General features: G+C 38.9%; 1 protein-coding gene and 1 pseudogene across 1 annotated transcript; both read right to left on the bottom strand.

The window, feature by feature from the left end:
* Positions 1-401: 401 nt before the first annotated feature.
* Positions 402-3,098, bottom strand: LOC149401070 (uncharacterized). Its single transcript, XM_089613461.1, has 10 exons — positions 2,930-3,098; positions 2,487-2,743; positions 2,349-2,402; positions 1,955-2,038; positions 1,731-1,856; positions 1,480-1,547; positions 1,321-1,390; positions 1,185-1,250; positions 1,034-1,111; positions 402-924 (listed from the first exon to the last, which is right to left on the bottom strand). Exons 2-10 carry the CDS (start codon positions 2,727-2,729, stop codon positions 883-885), a joined length of 831 nt encoding a protein of 276 aa, XP_089469587.1. The 5' UTR covers positions 2,730-2,743; positions 2,930-3,098; the 3' UTR covers positions 402-882.
* Positions 3,099-4,790: 1,692 nt separating this feature from the next.
* On the bottom strand, positions 4,791-5,567 carry LOC149401069 (secreted RxLR effector protein 161 pseudogene; annotated as a pseudogene).
* Between the last annotated feature and the right edge of the window lie 15,388 nt (positions 5,568-20,955).

Here is a 20,955-nt window from a genome sequence, read left to right as displayed (position 1 = left end):
GACGTGGTTTTTTAGGACGTGATTCCAGCCAAGAATAAAATAAAATATTTTTGTATTAAGAAGTGGAGATATTTGGTGTTGAATATTGGATATTGATTTTTTTATTTTTTGTTATGTAAGTTTTTAAGCCTTAGGGAAGATATATATTCATTTTAAATATGCTAATTATGTCGAGTACTTACAAATCTAGAATTATTACTATTGAAAATGTTGTAATGAGTATTTAAGAAGGATGTAGCAAGACGCCTTTCCCAAAAATGTCTTTACAAAATCTATTTTCAGGAAGTAAATATAATCTATTATTGAAAATTTGATGCACTAATCATAGAGCATGCATCAAGGACTTGGTTTCTCTTTTTCTATGCAAGTTTAGTTTCTTAATATACAGGTTAATGCACAAATCAAGAAACTACAAGTGAATTAGTAAAAAATAAATAATAAAACAAATTAAAAAAATGGATTACTGGTCCATTTCCTTTCAATTATAATGCCAAATTTTACTATTTCTCAAAACAATTTTTTTCATGTAGTTTAGAAACTATACAAACATTTCCTCTATGGGTACAAAATATATTCGTCTCACAATTCCATTCTCATTTCATCCTCTTATCGTACACGGATAAAATCCGGCCAGCTTTGTTGTATTCTTTCTTTCCTCGAAATCTATCAAAGACAGCCATTTTCTTTTTCGTTATCAAGATCTATCAAAGACATTGATCGCTTCCATCGCTATTCATCGCTCTTCAAAATTTCCTAAAATAATGTGTATAATTTTTTAGAAAGTATTATTTTGTACAAATAATCAAATTTCTCATTCTAAATACAAAGCCATGATTACATACGCTTACTAAAAAAATTAATAAAATTCAGTCACAAAACTCTTTATCTTTTTCTGCATATTGTCATGCCATCTCCGATCGGCACCTGTGAGACAGGGAAAATAAAATCAACCTTTAATGAAATAATTCACAACATCTCAAGCACTATACTTACTAATAGTATTATTAGAGTTGTGATTTTGTGAAACATGTACCATACTAACGCTCACACGACTGTCGCCCATTATGGCTCTGTTAAAATTTCTGATGCTTTCAGTCTTGGCATCATTTTCCTGTTCATCAAAAAATGCATATCATATCATTTTTCTGTTCATTTTTTTAACTAAAAAAAACAGAATTAATTACCGCCGGATCTGCAACTCTTCCATGCCAAAGAACGTTATCGATGACAATGACACCCCCAACTCTCACCTGTATTTACTCCAAAAATCTTCAAAAACAAGACTCGTATTATATCAACTTTTCAGAATTAGCGACTCACCAATTGCAGTAACAATTCATAGTACTCCTGATACATCCTTTTCTCCGCATCAACGAACGCAAAATCATAGCTGCGCAGAGAAGAAGAATCTATGATGAATGAACGAACAAACGAACGAGGCAACAAGACAATGTGATTTTTCTTTATGTATTTATTCACCTACACTCTTCACCATCAGAGATCAATGATTTTAAAGTGTCCACAGCGAGTCCGTGCTTCACTCGCACCTAATATTACCATAAAACCATGTCATGAAACGTGATCACATTGCTTGGAAGCTTGGATGAAAATGAGTTTATGATAAACTCATGTATTCAAGAGACCCGCTACTCTCTCAAAACTGAACTGCCCTATAACTACTGTTAATAGTACTAATCGAGTAATTATTTATAATCAGTTTTTATTTTTACCTTGTGCGAGACATTGGCGAGTGCGTAGTACTTTTTGGCGACCTCGAGAGATTTTGCGTCTCTTTCACAAGCAACTATCACGCCAGATTCCGGTAAGGCCAATGCAACCGCCAACGACGAATAACCCTGAATATTAAATTAATTAGTTCCACATTTCTCTTCCCGTGAGGTTTTTAAAAAAAAAAAAAAAGAAATCGGGAAAGGTGTTAGAATGAGAGTCGTACCGTGTAAACACCAACTTCGATACATCTTTCTGCGCCAAGAATCTGAACCAGCATTGCGAGCAGCTGAGCTTGATCCGGAGACACCTATTTCAAACGACACAGAGATTCGGGGGCGGTAAAGGGTAAAAATGATTAAGGTTTTTATGAGGGATTAGGATAAAATTTAACAGAGTTAGTAAATTTTAATTTTCATAGTAAGATCTATGATTACATAGAAATTCAAGAATTATTAGTTGGTTGCCAATTTTATCATATGAAGTAACAAATCTAAAAAACCATCCAATTAAATTCACAAACTTAGTTGTTGTCATTTTAAAACATTACTATATGGATAAAAACAATTAGAAGGACTAAAATGAAAAAAAAAAGAGTTAGGATAAGCAGATTTACGAACCTGCATTTGACTTCCGCGCATAGAAGCAGTTTCTTCGCGTAGTTGACTTAGAATCTGATCATCAAGAAAAGTCAATGTAAGAACGGAACGAGAAGTTGTGAGTGATATTCATGGAAATTAAATTAGGTAAAAAGAAACCTTTGGCTCTCGAACGTTGGCGAGGATATAGCCGTAGAGCCGTGGAGTGACGCTAATAACCTGTTTGTTGCCATAATTTTCGTTCTCGGCCACCACAATCGACGCTATTTCGTTTCTTGTAGAGCAAGAAACGGAGCCTCGTATTCTCCGCACTGATTTTGATTTCTCAAGAAAAACTGTGTTGTGATGACACGATGGTGATAATGAGGAAAACATTTGAAACCCCATAACGCAACTTCCCATTGATTAAAGCCCAACTGCGACGTAATTCAAAAAACACAGTTCCTTTAAAGAACAGTCTATTCACATAAACATTTCTTCAAACACTTGGTGGGCAAAATAACAGGAAGCGAAAGAAATAAAAATTCCTAATTTGTCAATGGCTGTATGTATATATATATATATATCTATACACGAACAAGAATACATGTACAGAGACTCACAATATGAAGTTTCTTGGAGGAACTTTGTACTGTAGTTGTAAATTTTCTGCACCTCAGCAAACTATGATGAGAGACCTCTTAATTTTCAATTAATTATGGCTCGTGTGAGAAAATCACGTGCACGTCACGTGTCCTCTGTTGTCGTTTTTTTTTTTTTTTTTTTTTTTTTCCTGGCCTTTTGCATAAATAGTCAGAAGGCAGGGGACTCAAACAACTTTTTCTCGACAAGCAAGTAGCAAATCAATAATATTTCTAGACGTGATACATCTATATCTATCTCTACCTTTACTATAAAAGAGCGTAAGTTGGATCGTAAAAGTGACACGCGTCACATTCTGAGCTATTTCTCTTACATTTAAAACAGATTTATTAAAATAAAAAAAGCCATAAGAGAATAAATAGAGCGAAAAATATATATATGCAACCCTTGCAACATCCACTTATTTTGTAAGTGTTTCTCTATAGAAAAAGATAAAAATCCATGGCGGACCCACGTTTAAGGCCCAAGAGGCCTGGACCCCAAAAAAAAAAAAAATTCAGGCTTAAAATATATATATTTTTTTTTCGGCCAAAATTCAGTTTTGGCCCCCCGCCCCCCCACCCGCCTTCCGAGTCTGGATCCGCCACTTCACGACGAAAAATTATTCAATTTCTAAATATAATATTAAAAAAGATGTTTTTTTTTTACCAGAATTAAAAAGATGTATTTGTATATATCCATTACTTAGTACATAAAGTGGAAGCTCTTTGGAAATGACACGTGCCATATTTATGTGGGAATTTTTTTTAACCTTTACTATCCATATTATATTTGAATGAATGCCAGGTGCCACACAATTATTTAGATATTAGATTAAATATTTTATAAATGCACACTGAAATTTTGAAAAACTAAATTTTGGATTAATTACTATAGACTAAAATTAATATTTAACTAATTGAATAAATTATGATTCATAAATACAAAAATTATTACAGCAGCTTGATTTATAATTCAATATCCTCTTTATCTCTATCACATATATTTTTGGTATATATCATTTATTATTAGATGATTGATTTACAATACATCATACGATAATTATATTTATTACTAAAGACTATAAGTTTATTTAAAAAAACTCATAAGGTGATAATCTGTTAAAGCAAATTTATCAATATAGTATTTTAAAGTTTCTAACGAAAATATTTACTTTTCTCATTTTAGAGCATTTTATATGTTTTTTTTTTATCATTTTCATTTTTCTATTTGTAAAAAAAAGATATAATTGTAATTGATAAATTTGTCGCTACCTATTTTCCTTAATATCGATTGAATTTTAGATACTAAATTATTACTGATTTAATTTTTTTCATTCAAATTATATATTTAAAATAATTCAATTTTCTCTCACCTAATACTAAGTTTTTTATAATATTTCCAAAAAAAAGTAAAACTGTTATGAAAACAAAAAGAATAACTTGAATCGATAACTCTTTAAACACTTATAAGGTAGGAATTTTAGAAGAGAGATTAGAGAAGTATGAAGAGTAAATTTTGGAGAGAAATTGAAAGAGTGAATTGTAGAAATTTTGGATGATTTTCCCTTCATCATACTCATGTATTTATAGTGAAAATTTGTGTATATTAGTCAATAAATTAGGTGTAGGGTAATTAATTACTTACCTATATTTTTGACTTATGAGTATAACAATTATTTACAACACTCCCCCTTTGGGATGCTCATTGATACATTTACGTGGTCATGCTGCCTCATTAAAAACCTTACTAGGAAAAACCCAGTGGGATAAAAACCTCAGTAAGGAAAAAAGGGTACAGCTATGCAAAGCTCCCCCTGATGCAGACGTTGGTGCGGTCTTTCTACAAATCTTGCAATTTACGCATTCCAATGTCATGAACATGTTTTCTGAAAGTTGAAGTGGGGAGCGCCTTTGTGAGAAGATCAGATGAGTTATCACAAGAACGAATATACTGGATGTTGATAACATTGTTCTTCTCTAGCTCTTGGGTGAACGAAAAGAACTTTGGAGGGATGTGTTTTGTTTTGTCGCTCTTGATGAATCTTTCCTTCATTTGAGCAACACATGCAGCATTATCTTCATGAAGTGTGATGGGGTCTTCAATTGTTGGAAGACCACTGGTGGCTCTGATATGTTGCGTCATTGATCTCAGCCATACACATTCACGACTTGCTTCATGTAGTGCTATAATCTCCGCATGATTTGATGATGTAGGAACGAGCGTTTGCTTTTGAGAACGCCAAGAAATTGCAGTCCCTCTATACGTAAACACGTATCCAGTCTGAGATCTCCCTTTCTGTGGATCTGATAAGTAACTTGCATCTGCATAACCAATCAAAACTAGTTTTGTCTTATTAGGATAAAATAATCCTAAATCAATCGTTCCTTGAAGATAACGAAGCACATGTTTTACACCATTCCAGTGTCTCTTTGTAGGAGCTGAGCTGAATCTTGCTAATAGATTAACTGCAAAAGCTATATCTGGTCGAGTGCAATTAGCAAGGTACATAAGGGCTCCAATCGCACTGAAATATGGTACTTCAGGACCAAGAATCTGTTCAGATTCCTCACATGGACGAAATGGGTCTTTTACCACATCTAGGGATCTGACAACCATTGGAGTACTTAAAGGATTTGACTTATCCATATGGAAGCGTTTTATCACCTCTTTTTGTGTAATTTGACCGTTGCACAAATATTCCATTTTTCACGTGCTCAATCTGTAAGCCAAGACAATATTTTGTCTTCCCAAGATCTTTCATTTCAAATTCTTGCTTTAAGTAAGAGATTACTTCTTTGATCTCTTCATCAGTCCCAATGATGTTTAAATCATCAACATAAACAGCGATGATCACACATCCGGATGTTATTTTCTTAATGAATACGCATGGACAAAGAGAGTTATTGACATAACCTTTCTGTATTAAATATTCACTTAAGCGATTAAACACATTCGTCCGGATTGCTTTAACCCATATAAGGATCTTTGTAATTTAATAGAATATTTTTCTCTAGGCTTCAAACTAGATGCTTCAGGCATCTTGAATCCTTCAGGGATCTTCATATATATTTGAGTATCTAGCAATCCGTATAAATAAGCTGTGACAACATCCATGAGATGCATATTAAGTTTCTCATGCACTGCTAGGCTGATCAAGTATCTTAATGTAATTCCATCCATTACAGGGTAATATGTTTCTTCAAAATCAATTTCGGGCCTTTGAGAAAAACCTTGGGCAACAAGTCGAGCTTTGTATCTCACAATCTCGTTTTTCTCATTTCTTTTTCGTATAAATACCCATTTGTATCCAACATGTCTCACATCTACAAGTGTGAGTACTATAGGTCCAAAGACCTTGCGCTTGTTAAGAGAGTCAAGTTCGGCTTGAATTGCATTTTTCCATTCCCCCCAATCTTGTCTATTTTTACATTCAGTAACAGACCTTGGTTCGGGATCTCCATCATTTTCATCCATGACATCGCATGCCAGACTATATGAGAATGCATCATTGATTTCATCATTTCGGTTCCATTGTATACCTGTATTGGCATAATTAATTGAAATTTCTCGATTTTCCTCGTTTTGTATTTCTGGAATACATTCCTCCATTTTGGGGTCATTTTGTCTCTCTGCTCCTTTTCTTTTTCGAGGATTTTTATCTTTGGAACCGAATGGTCTTCCACGCTTCAGGCGTGTTGTGACTTCATGAATGACTTTATTTTTAATTTGTCCTTTTGGGACATCAATTTGCGCAGGAGCATTTGCAGCAGGAATGTATGATTTAGTCACTCTTTTAGTGTCTGTAAACGCATCAGGAAGTTGATTTGCAATACCTTGCAAATGTACAATCTTTTCCACTTCTCCTTCACAATCTTTTGTGTAAGGGTCAAGATGCAATAATGCTGGTACAGACCAAGTAATTTCCCTTTTCAGCTGGTTTCTTTCTCCCCCTAATACTAGGAAATTTTCTTCATCAAAATGGCAATCAGCAAACCGTGCTGTAAAAACATCACCAGTTTGAGGTTCTAGATACCTAACAATAGATGGACTTTCATAACCTACATAAATTCCTAGCCTTATTTGAGGTCCCATCTTTGTTCTTTGAGGTGGTGCTATAGGCACATAAACAGCACATCTAAAAATTCTCAGATGAGATATATTTGGTATTTGGCCAAATGCAAGTTGCAGAGGGGAGTATTTATGATATGCACTCGGTCGGATGCGAATTAATGCAGCAACATGTAATATTGCATGACCCCATATTGAAGTAGGGAGCTTTGTTCTCATTATCAATGGTCTAGCAATAAGCTGGAGGCGCTTGATTAGCGATTCAGCTAGACCATTTTGTGTATGTACATGAGCAACAGGATGCTCAACATCAATCCTAACTGACATACAATAACCATCGAATGTTTGGGATGTAAATTCACTAGCATTATCGAGCCTGATTTTCTTAATTGTATGATCAGGAAATTGAGCTCATAATTTAATTATTTGAGCAAGTAATTTCGCAAATGCCATATTGCGAGTTGATAACAGACAAACATGCGACCATTTGCTAGAAGCATCTATCAATACCATGAAGTATCAAAATGGACCAGATGGTGGGTGAATAGGCCTACATATGTCCCCTTGAATACATTCAAGGAACGTAGGTGATTCTGTAACAACCTTTCCCGGTGAAGGCCTTATGATAAGCTTTCCAAGATAACAAGCTTTACATGGGAAAATATTACCTTGAGGGATCTTCTGGCCCTTCAATGGATGCCCATGTGTATTTTCAATAATTCTTCGCATCATAATAGAACCAGGATGGCCCAAACGATTATGCCATGTCGTTAAAATTGAAGACTCAATGACTACCGAATTTGATTCTATCGCATTTATATATGTGTAGTGCAATCCAGTAGGGAGCATAGGTAGTTTTTCTAAAATTTGTTTCTTTCCAAATTTGGATGTCGTAAGACATATATATTTCATGGTGCCTTCAGTTATAGACTGAGTATTAAATCCATGAGAATATATGTCATCAAAACTCAACAAGTTTCGTTTGGATCTCGGTGAAAATAAAGCATTATTTATATTGAATTCTGTTCCATTTTGCAGTGTGAAATTTGCCTTACCAATACCTTCAATCAGATCTACATGACCTGATATTGTATTCACAAAATTTGTTGTTGGCTTTATCATTGAGAAAAACTTTTTATCATTCAAAATAGTATGCGTTGTTCCACTATCCGGTATGTAGATTTCTCCAGTACCAACCATTTGGTTCGCCACACAATTTGCCTTTTCCATATGATAACTTCATATTAAAACAAGGGTTATTAAGTTATATAGCCACACGGTTATAGTGAATTGGGATATAGTCCACCTTTCGTTAATTTCTTGTAAATAGCCAAGTTAACTTATTAACATATTAATAAAAGACTTATTTAATCCAGCCAAACATGTAAAAAAAAGTAGTTAATAGGCTGCCACGTATGCAAGTTGGCTATTTACAAAATATTTACTAAAAGTTGGCTAATTTACAATTCCTATAGTTTAAGTGGCTTATGTAGCCAATTTTTTGTTAAAACAAAAATAAAGTTAATGAGAAAAACGTACTTATATTATATAATACTAATGTGTTACATAGTCTTGAAAAATATTACACATATTATACATATTTATATTTAAGTAACTAGGTAAAATATTGGACATTGCTTCATTCCCAAGCATGGGAAAAACATACATGCATCATTAATGTAGAAGTCTTCTGTGAAGGCAGCAGAATCAACAACAGTGTGCGCAAGATCACGATCGAAGTCGGAAGCATTAAGATGAGTGGAGTCATCTAAAGGTTCTTGGTCAATAAAGACGACCTCCCTTTCTTTCCCATTCAAGGATGCTTTATATAGATTGCACAAATGTTGAGGAACACAACAAAGTCTAGACCAGTGTCCTTTTGTGCCACATCTATGACAAACATCTTCACTACCCTTGGAAGTGCTTGGGTATTTTCCCTTTTTGTGTGGATAATCGTGATTCTTTTCATCTTGTTGCTTCTTATGATAATCTTTCGTGATATTGTAAAAATGGTTATGATTATAACCACTTCGACCACGTCTGTATCCACATCCGCGACCATGACCACGACCACGACTACGACCATGACCTCGACCTCGTCCTCGACCCGGAATATAGTTCCGTTGTTCAGGTTCTTCGGAGTTTACAGCGTTTACTTCAGGTAACGCTTTTGAACCTGTCGGACGGGATTGGTGATTCTTTATGAGCAATTCATTATTCTTCTCTGCGATTAGAAGACAAGTAATTAGTTCAGAATATTTCGTAAATCCTCGAACACAATATTGTTGTTGCAAGGTTACGTTCGATACATGGAAAATGGTGAACGTCTTTTCCAGCATGTCATGATCTATCACTTGGTCTCCACAAAATCTCAGATGAGATACTATTTGGAACATCGCAGAGTTATATTCGCTGACTTTTTTGAAATCTTGGAACCGTAAAGCGTTCCATTGATCACAGTATACTGGAAGCATGATCTCCTTTTGGTGAAAATATATGTCCCTCAACTCCTTCCAGAGTAAACTTGGATCTCTGGTGGTGAGGTATTCACTTTTCAATCCCTCGTCAAGATGTCGACGAAGGAAAATTAAAGATTTTTCCTTGTCTATATTTGACGAGGTATTTTCTTCAGAAAGTGTTTCCAGTAAACCCAAAGATTCCAGATGCATCTCTACATCTACCTTCCACGGCATGTAGTTTTGGCCTGTGATGTCTAGAGGACTGAAATCGAGCTTGACGAGATTTGCCATGATGATAACTATTATGAAATATAAAATTTCTTAGATTAATAATTAAAGGCATATAAGTCTACAAGAATTGTAAGGAATAAAAATAAATACATGAATCCAAACATTACTACAACGAAATAAAATTCATTCGGTGGAATTTCTATGGTAAAATATAAGCATTAAACATAACAATAAATATGGCAATAAAGACTAGTAGTAAGCGAGACATTTTGAGCTTGTACCGAAAAATAGTAGGAGATGAGAAAAAATATGTATGAGGTAGAAGAAAATTTGAGAGTTTTGTGTGGTAAAAATGAGTTCAATAGATATGTATTTATAAGGTAAAATATAGCCGTTATATTACCGTTGGGTATTTATTAATTTTGTGGTAAAAATTATTGTATTTAAGTATAACAATGTGTAATAAACAATATGTAGATGTACGAGTATTGAATTGACATAGCTAATCAAAATAAAATATTAAGTAGAGCAGTTAAAATAAATTTGCAATTAATAGCATTTTTCTATAAGGTGGCAAAGACTCCTATATATAGAAAATTGATATTAATTACAAGTAAGGTGTAGTTCACATCACTTTACTATAAGGAGGCAGAGCATTCGATACGTATAGTACTATGATGTTATACATTAACGAAGGTAAAATATTGTAAATCACATCATATTACCATAAGGTGGCAGAGCCTCCTGTGTATAGTAATCTGGTGTTATACAATAAATAATAGTTATACGAGTTTTAGTGTTTAGAGTATTATACCTCCGAATTGATCTTGACGAGAGTGATCGTGCTGATAACGTGTTATGAAAACCAAAAGAATAACTTGAATCGAAAACTCTTTAAACAATTATAAGGTAGGAATTTTAGAAGAGAGATTAGAGAAGTATGAAGAGTAAATTTTGGAGAGAAATTGAAAGAGTTGAAAGTCCAGATCCACTGTATGAACTATTTCTAAGGTGTTGTATCAGACAGTAGTAACACCCTTTCACTATTCCTAACTCCCAATGAACCGTAGCTTGATGCTAGTCTAGGCTCCCCCTAGACTTGAGCTCCCCTCGCTTTTCACCCTTACAATCACTCAGTGTATTAGTGTGTTGTTCTTCGCCCAAGAAAACAAAACTCACACAATAGAGAATACACAAAAACCTTTTTGGCACACTCAGGTTTTTCGGCGTGAAAGTGTGTAACCCTACCTAGGGTTTCGCATTGTCTTATATACGAGACAAACAAAACGAATGTCCTCTGATCCAAGACAGAGACAGATGGCACGCATCCAACGAGCCCATAAATAAAGCTGTCAGCAAGACCTCACTGCGAGCTAGCAACTTTAACCAAGAGATGTTCTTTGAGATGTTAGAACCACCACGAGAGACAATAATCAAGCCTGAATCAAAGGGCCAACTTCTTGTAACAACAATCTCCCCATTTGGCTTTGAGCAGGCAAAACTCTTCCTTCAAAAAAGAAACACTATGCCAACCTTCAAGGAGCACTCTCGCCACACACACAGCACAACAAAATATCTAACTGTGAGATCACTCTTGTCACAGTGACTGACAGAGGAGACAACAAAATATATCCATAAAGTAGCACAACATAGAAGGAGGGAGGTTCAGAAGTTACAGACATATAACCAAATAACCAAGTTTTAGAAGTGACTTTTTGACTCCCCCATTTTGCCAAGCAAAGGCAAAAAGGAAGAAAAATAGCTAAACAGTATCTGAGCCACGCAAAAATAAAAAGTTTAGGTACTTGGGAGAATACGAACTAGAGCATCTTCAAGGGCCATCTTGCGCTCAGTAGAGGTAGCAATCACTGTCTCCAGATGCTTGATCTCATCAACAAGGGAAAGAGCCATCAGTTTCCTGACGTCAGCTGACATGGGAGGAACAGCTGGAGCATCATCATCATTGAAGCGAGCGTGAGGTAGGCTGGACTTGGGAGGCTTCTTGATGTCTGCCACATGATGCTTCTGAAAAAGTTTGTAGCTGAATGAGATCTTCCCTGGAGTCGAGCTGCAAGCTTTCATATCTTATGGTCAGAATATCCGGTTGTTGACGCAAAATGATCCCAGTGATCATGGCAGGATAAGGGATGGGAAGCTTTATAGCTTCAGAGCCAGCATGCTTGATGATTTGGGAGTAGAAGAGTTTCCCAAAGTCAACCGAACGACCTGTGCCAATCATGAAGAGAAATTGAGCTAGAGCGAGAGAAACACCTGTGGAGTGAGCAGTAGGAATCCAGTTCTTGACTCCAATTTTGTGAAGAACAGAGTACTTAGAACTGAGAAGAGAAGCACGGTACAGCCCAGACTCAGGCCACCCTTTCTTGTCTTTCCCTCCAGTGAGTTCAGAAATCAGCTCAATTCTTGAAGGCACTTGATCCTCAGAAGTGGGAGCATTTGAACCCATTAACTCATGGATGACCTTGGGAGAGCAGTCAATGATTTTGTTCCTGATCACCACCTTTTGAAAATGAGGGGAAGTGGCATCATCGACTTGATCAGGAAGATTGACAATGAACTCCCTCACAAGCTGAGCGTGGTAGGAGCCCACTGAGGTCACTGTGGAGAGAAGCCCGGTGCTCTTGAGAAGTTCAATGACATCAGCGCATTCCATGGCTTCATCAAAGAGCACATGTTCAGGAGCAATACTCCGAAGAATGACGTACTTCCATCGGCTGGCATTCTGAAGGGTGTGAAAAGATATTCCTATGATTGGAACATCAGGAACATCCTGTCTAGACGACTTCTTCTTCTTGTCGCGAGACCTTGCTTCCTTCACAGCTTCTTCATCTTCGACGATGTTAGTGACATGGTCTCTGACATCCTCCACCACAACCTCCTCCTGAGGATTAATGGCATTCGCTTCAGTGGTCTCCACTCTGCTCTTCTTCCTCCTAGCAGATTTCTTGACTTTCTCCGCAATGGAGGACTTCTCAGCAGCCTTCTTGGAGGTCCTCTTAGTCTTCTTTCTGGGCATGTCTCCTGGGGGAACCACATCTGAGTCTGGTTGAAGACCCTCATCCATGATTCGGTCAAAGTCTTCACGGGAGATCAGCTCTCTGCGATTCGCTCCTAAAACGTCCTCAACCGTCCTAGAACCTTGACCCTTAAGTTCTCTGGTCATCTTAGCCAGAGTGGGATTGTCCACTTCATCAGCCTCCTGAGCTTGAGGATTAGGGGGATCAGATTTATCAGCGAATCTGGGAGAACTGGGGTTGTCCGTGGAGGTGTTCTCGACATGTCCTTCTCTTGAATTTCTTAGAGTCACCATGGCCTCTACTGTGGGGCTCATGGTTTCCCTCTCAGAACCGATAGGCTTCGAGGAAACATCCACATGCATGTTTTCTTGGTTAGAAACTAAGGAAGGAACAGGGTGAGGGAGAACTGTCACTGATACTTGAGGAAAAGAAGGAAGAAGACCACGAAGGTCAGTAGCCTCAGCCCTAGACGAAGAGTCTCCGGCCTCACCATCGACTCTGACGGGCTGAGGTTTTCTGATTCTTACACCGTACTTATTCACTTGAATGCTCTCCGTCTTGGACGAAGAGAGACCCTTGGCCTTTCCTTTCGCCGTGGACTTGGAGGCTTTCACTGTACCTCTTCTCGTGGACACCATGATTATGAAGAAAACAAAGTTTTTCAAGAACTGAAGAAAAGGGATTAAAGAGAGATGCAATAAGAGGCAAAGATCTGCGAAAATGATGATGGCAGTTGGAAAAATCGTACTTCTTCTTGGGAAATAAACCGTCACGTTGTAATTCAAACGAATTACTCTAAACGTTGCGTTTTGAGAGAGAGTGTGAACAACATTTTCCCAATTGGGCCTTCTGTGCGCCAAAGTCATAGCCCATAAATGACTTAGCCAGCCCAATAATTGCTATAAGTCAGGTATGCACACTCCCAAGGCAGAACGGAGCTTCTCAAATTTCACCATATCCAGAGGTTTTGTGAAGATATCAGCCAGTTGATCCTCCGTATTGACATGCTCTTGAGAGAGAATTTTGTAATTCACAAGATCTCTGATATAGTGATGCCGAATCTCAATATGCTTAGTCTTGCTGTGCTGAACAGGATTCTTTGCAATGTTGATGGCACTGGTGTTGTCACAGAACAAGGTGACAACATCTTGAGGAACATCATACTCTTCAAGCATAGATTTGAGATAAAAACAGCTTTGTGCTACCTGCCCCCGCAGCAATGTACTCAGCTTCAGCAGTGAATAAAGATACACAGATCTGTTTCTTGCTGAACCAGGAAATCAAATTATTCCCGAGAAAGAAACATCCACCCGAGGTGCTCTTTCGGTCATCAGAATTGCCTCCCCAATCTGCATCAGAAAAACCAACCAGACACGAGTTCGTGTCAAAAGAGTACAAGATACCATAGTCAGCAGTACCGTGAATGTACTTGATGATCCTTTTGACATAACTAAGATGAGTTGTGGTGGGTTGAGACTGAAATCTAGCACAAACTCCCACTGAAAACGAAATATCAAGTCTGCTAGCGGTTAAGTATAGCAGACTCCCGATCATGCTTCTATACAGCTTGGTGTCAACTGCCTCACCATCATCATCGTTAGATAGTTTGACTGTAGTAGAAGCAGGGGTTCTCTTTGGTTTTCCTGACTCTAGCCCGAATTTCTTGACCAACTCTTTAGCATATTTGCTCTGTGACAGGAATATTCCTCCTTCAAATTGCTTAATCTGGAAACCAAGGAAAAAAGAGAGTTCTCCAACCATACTCATCTCAAACTCTGATTGCATCTGTTCCACAAAGTGATCCACCATCTTCTGGGACATTCCTCCAAAGACAATATCATCCACATAGATCTGAGCAAACATCATCTCCGATCCACTCTTTCTAATGAACAGAGTTTGATCCTTAACACCCCTGACGTATCCCTTTTTGGACAGATATTCAGCCAGTCGCTCATACCAGGCTCGAGGCGCCTGCTTTAATCCATACAAGGCCTTATGCAGCTTGTACACATGGTTTGGAAATTTAGGATCGACAAAACCCTTTGGTTGCTCCACATAGACTTCCTCGTTTAGGAATCCATTCAAGAAGGCACTTTTGACATCCATTTGATAGAGTTTGAACTTCTTCAGACATGAGATCCCTAGAAGTAGTCGAATGGCTTCATGCCTAGCAACAGGGCAAACGTTTCTTCAAAATCCAGACCTTCAATCTGAGAGTAGCCCTGAGCAACCAGTCTAGCTTTGTTTCGGGTGACATTTCCAAGGGCATCTGACTTATTCTTGAAAATCCACTTGGTGCCAATAACATTGACATTTTCAGGTCGAGGAACAAGTTTCCAGACTTCATTTCTTTCAAACTGCACCAATTTTTCTTGCATAGCATTCATCCAGAACTCGTCACTGACAGCTTCTGTGACATTTTTGGGCTCGATTCTGGAAGTGAAGCACACATTACTAATCATTTCTCTGTAGTTCACTGGCTCTTTCCTCCTGGTGACGACTCCTTCATTTAGTTCTCCAATAATGGAATCGGAGGGATGATTCTTTTTTATCCTACTAGAGACTTTCTTGATAATAGCCGTTGAATCAAGTGCGGGATTCTCTTCATTGACAGCGGAAGCTTCTTCAGTGTCTGAGACATCTTCAGGAACACTGGTGAGAATTTCAGATGAGACTCCCGTCTCATCTTCCTCTGACGGCTTGTCTTCATCATCCACAATGACATTCCTCGATTCCATGACACATTTTGTCCGCTTGTTGAAGACTCTGAACGCAGCACCACTAGAGGAATACCCTAGGAAAATAGCTTCATCACTCTTGGCATCCAACTTCTTTCTCGGCTCCTTATCAGCAAGCACAAAGCATGTACTGCCGAAGATATGGAAATATTTGACACTAGGCTTTCTCTCCCTCCAAATTTCATAGCTGGTGCAGGACATACCGGGGCGAATGGAGACACGGTTGAGGATGTGACAAGCAGTGTGAACTGCTTCTGCCCAAAAGCGATATGGAAGAGACTTAGCATGGAGCATGACACGCGCCATTTCTTGAATAGTCTTGTTCTTGCGTTCTACAATCCCATTTTGCTGAGGGGTGATTGGAGCAGAAAACTCATGCTTGATCCCTTGGGAGCTACAAAAATCAAGGAACTTCCCATTCTCGAACTCCTTACCATGATCACTCCGAATTTTCATTATTTTTCCTGTAGAGTTTTCTTTCTCACGTTGAAGTCTCAAGCTCAAGGATTGAAAAGCTTCAAAAGCATCAGACTTTTCCCGTAGGAAATCAACCCAGGTGTACCTGGAGTAGTCATCAACAACCACAAGGATATATCGTCGACCACCAAGACTTTCTACTTGCATCGGTCCCATAAGATCCATGTGGAGGAGTTCCAACACCCGAGAAGTGGTGAGATAATCAACCTTTTTGTGAGAGGCACAGACTTGTTTCCCAACTTGACATTGCCCACAGATCTTGCCTTCTTTGATCTTGAGATAAGGTAGACCTCGGACAGCCTCCTTGAAGACCAAATTACCCAGGCTTCTCAGATTCAAGTGACCAGGCCTCTTGTGCCATAAATCAGTCGCATCTGTTTGGCTCAGGAGACATGAAGCAGAAGTCATAGACGGTCCAGACCACAGATAGCAATTGTCTGGAGACCTCAACCCCTTCATAAACACTGAGTTGTCTCCTCGTGTTACCTTGCAGTCATTTTTAGTGAAGGTGACAGTGAGATCCTGATCACATAGTTGACTGATGCTTATAAGATTGGCTTTGAGCCCATCGACAAGAAGAATATTATCCAGAACCGGCAAACCAGATACATTCAACCTCCCTTTCCCCACAACAGTACCAGTAGATCCTCCTCCAAACGTGACATGTCCCTTGGAACATCCCTTAACATTGTTGAGGAAAGAGCCTTCTCCAGTCATGTGTCTTGAGCAGCCACTGTCAAAATACCAGTCCTCTCTCGCTGTAGCTTTCAAGGAAGTATAGGCGACATGTGCCCTTAGATCCTGCTTGATTCTCCACACAAGATGAGATCTTTCTCCCAGATCAACCTTTTTCTTGGGAAATCTGCTTTGAGCACCCAGAACCTTTTGACCAGTATTTTTCCTCTCAAGAAATCTTCCATACAGAGAGAAGCAAAATGGATGAATATGTCCCCTTTTTCCACAGAAGTGACATTTCCAGTCTGGTCTTGTGTGATGCTTTGAAAAAATTTGATCAGATGTTGCAGAAGGTGTGTGTGACACCTTTTCAGCTGAACGAGGTTTTTGCTGGGAAGCGGGGATAAACACAGTCTTCTTAGAGGGAGAGACCCATAACAATACCCAAGTCCTCTGTGGATGGAGGAGGATTGACCAATCTTGAGTATCTCATTCAGATTTGAGGTCCCTGAGTTCAACATTTGAACAGATTTGGTCATGCTAGCAAGCTCGCCATTCAGTCTTGCGATTTGCTTCTTTAGACTTCTAATGATCTCAAGCATATGAGATTTCTCTTCTAGAAGAGATTCAATCCTGATCTTCATCTCCTCAGGAGAGTCTTTTTTCATCTCAGCGATTTCTTCTAGGAGACTAGATTGCATCAACTCAAGTTCTTCTATTTTAGCCTTTTGATTGAGGAATGCATTAGACTCATCTGCCCATTTTACAAAGAGAGTCTTGTAAGCCTCTAGGAGTACTTCATCACTGAGTTCCTCTTCTGCCTCTTCTCTAAGACTCCCCGAGCAGTTCGATGCCTCAGTCTGAGACATGATAACTTCGTACGCATGGAGTAGAAATTCATCGCTTAGTTCTTCACTGCTAGCAGACTTGAACTCATTAGAACCCTCAGAAGGAGCCAGGGCATTCTCTTTATTCTCCTCCGAGGTGACCTCACTAGATTCAGTGTTCCTCGTCATGAATGCCAAGAAATTGGTTCCTCCTTCTTCTCCACCATCACTCCCGGAAACACTATCATCATCACTGAGAGTAGTATTGAAGTTCTTCTATTGGCGTCTCAAGTAATTTGGGCATTCAGCTTGGATATGACCAAAACCCTCACACTCTCTGCACTGAATTCCCTTGGCTTTAGATCCAAACGGGTTGCTTCTATCCTCTCTCCCTTTCTTGTTGAAACTCCCTGGCTTGTAGTTATGAGGAGTCTTTTCTCGGTTGTGAGAGAGATTAGACTGACTTGATGTGTTTGGAGATCTCCTCTCAAACCTCTTCATCAGCTTCCCATAGTTTTTGACCATCAGGGCAAGGGATTCATCGTAGGATTCTGAGGATCCTTCCACTTTCGGAGATTCAGGCTCAGCTGACGTGGTCTTGAGAGCTAAACCCTTGTGCTTCTTCTCTGATGAGTCAGTGAAAGACATTTCATAAGTGAGAAGAGACATAATGAGTTCATCAACTTTCATTTCCGATGTATCATGGACTTCATCAATCGTAGTCACCTTGATCTTGAATATCTCTGGAAGAGACCTCAAGATTTTCTTCACCAGCTTAGCGTCTGACATGGGTTCTCCGAGAGCATGAGACTCATTGGACAAGTCTCTAATTCTTACATAGAACTCATTGATTGTCTCTTCCTCATACATCTTCATGTTCTCAAACTTGGTAGTAACAAGCTGGAGACGAGAGTTCTTGACCTTGTCAGTGCCCTCATAAGTAGTTTCCAGGATGTCCTAAGCCTCCTTAGCGCTTTCACATGTATTGATCAGTCTGAAGACATTCATGTCAACACCATTGTAAATGGCATTGAGAGCTTTTGAGTTGTACATGGTTGCTTCATCTTCTGTGGGACTCCAGTCGACTTCTGGCATCTGGGTGCGTTCATTAGGTCTATTGATCACAAAACATGGAAGTCTGTTGTCACAGGTTGGGAAGCACCCAAAAAGCTGCTGAGTGATGGTATCACCTCTGTGAAGAAGCCAGAAGTCGACTGGAGTCCCACAGAAGATGAAGCAACCCTGTACAACTCACTTGGCTTTCCAGTACGCGTAATTCTGCCCATCAAGAAGTGGTGCTCGTGAGATAGAACCTTCTTCCCTGAACGTGTCCATCTCGATCAACAACAGCTAGATCTAACGAATCTCACCCAGTAACTTTGGGTGCCCGCTCTGATACCACTTGAAAGTCCAAATCTACTGTATGAACTATTTCTAAGGTGTTGTATCAGACAGTAGTAACACCCTTTCACTATTCATAACTCCCAGTGAACCGTAGCTTGATGCTAGTCTAGGCTCCCCCTAGACTTGAGCTCCCCTCGCTTTTCACCCTTACAATCACTCAGTGTATTAGTGTGTTGTTCTTCGCCCAGGAAAACAAAACTCACACAATAGAGAATACACAAAAACCTTTTTGGCACACTCAGGTTTTTCGGCGTGAAAGTGTGTAACCCTACCTAGGGTTTCGCATTGTCTTATATACGAGACAAACAAAACGAATGTCCTCTGATCCAAGACAGAGACAGATGGCACGCATCCAGCGAGCCCAGAAATAAAGTTGTCAGCAAGACCTCACCGCGAGCTGACAACTTTAACCAAGAGATGTTCTTTGAGATGTTAGAACCTCCACGAGAGACAATAATCAAGCCTGAATCAAAGGGCCAACTTCTTGTAACAACAAGAGTGAATTGTAGAAATTTGGGATGATTTTCCCTTCATCATACTCATGTATATATAGTGAAAATTTGTGTACATTAGTCAATAAATTAGGTGTAGGGTAATTAATTACTTACCTATATTTTTGACTTATGAGCATAACAATTATTTACAACAAAAACGTATTTCTTATATAATAGTAACTACATATATGTATGTGCCATGCTATGTATGGCGGAAGAAGACTAGTCCATACCATAGATAATAAGTGTCTACGGCTCCTTAAACTCCTATCCACACTCTGCCACGTGGTAATCCTTTCCCCCCATCCTTGAGCGCCACGTGGTGAAATTTTTTTTACTCTCTTAACGACTCTCTTAGTGACACGTGGATTCTTGCTGTTCATCTTCTCAGCTTGATTTTCTTCTCCTGTCTTCTCCCCTTCTTCGACCTAACGTCCATGGTTGTTTAAAAAAAAAAGAACCTAAAGGAGAGGAAATTAAGAGGGTTGCGGCAAAGAGAAAGTTTCAAATCACACTCTAGTCATCTTCTCAGCTTGATTTTCTTCTCCTGTTTTCTCCCCTTCTTCGACCTAACGTCCATGGTTCTTTAAAAAAACGAACCTAACGTATTTTGTTCACCTTCTGGCTGTTGGCTTTTGCTTCGCTGTTATTTATTGACAGAAGCTTCTTTTTGGGTTCATTCTCTGAGAAGAACGAGTCGTATGTGCCATGTTTACTCTGCGTCCACCACATGTTCGATAAAAATGGCTCTCTGAAATTATCAAACCAAAGACCTGAATTCCCTCAAGCTTGTAAGTTTTTCTTCTACTTTTCGTCATAAGCAATCCAATTACCGTGTTGTTCAATGTAAGATTTGAGCTTGGTGTCTTCTTTAGGTGACCACGGTCCTCTCTTCACGTTGGCTTTGTCTCAACAAGGTGCTCTTCCCATGACTCTCTCTCTCTCTCTCTCAAAATAATTGGTTTTTGCTATGATGGTTATCTGGTTAATCTCTGTAAACGTTATTCAAACTAGAGCTAGATTTGAAGGTTTCTTTAAAAATTATTTTGTTCTCATTTTTTGTCGTTCCTTCTAGGATTGGAAAATTCTCTCTCTCTCTCTCTCTCAGGTTGCGGCAAAGAGAAAGCTTGAAATCACGCTCTATCTTGGAATCAGCGGACTCGCAAAGGCGACAGTAGGGGTCTCTGTCTTATGGCCTCCGGCGACGGGCCACGGGATGACGGTGGCGACGCTGCCGCAGACGCAAAAAACTCATCTGAGACGACTCACTGATCGTGAAGAGGCGCTCGTGGAGGTTGGCCGACTCCCCGTAGGCCGACAAGCAGTTTCTCTCCATCTCCCCGAACTTGACTCCGCCGAACCGTTTCCGGTCCGACATCGGCCGCGCTTTTGTCACGCCTTCGTGGTTAGTTCTATCCACTCTAATCTCCTTCAATGTTCGTCTTTGACAGTGGTTTCGTTGCAGTTGTGGCCTAAAAGCCATCTCCTAGGTGAGTTTTTTTTAGTTATTGATGAGTATATATTATCATAGAAAGAACCCAGTTCTTAATCGATGGTAATGTTTTCATTACAATTTCCTCATAGGACTCCGACGAA

The sequence above is a fragment of the Urtica dioica genome, chromosome 4 (assembly GCF_054948205.1).
Source record: "Urtica dioica subsp. dioica isolate 48M chromosome 4, U.dioica_male_clone48M_v1_H2, whole genome shotgun sequence".
Classification (NCBI taxonomy): domain Eukaryota; kingdom Viridiplantae; phylum Streptophyta; class Magnoliopsida; order Rosales; family Urticaceae; genus Urtica; species Urtica dioica.
This window is presented reverse-complemented; position numbering and strand designations above follow the sequence as displayed.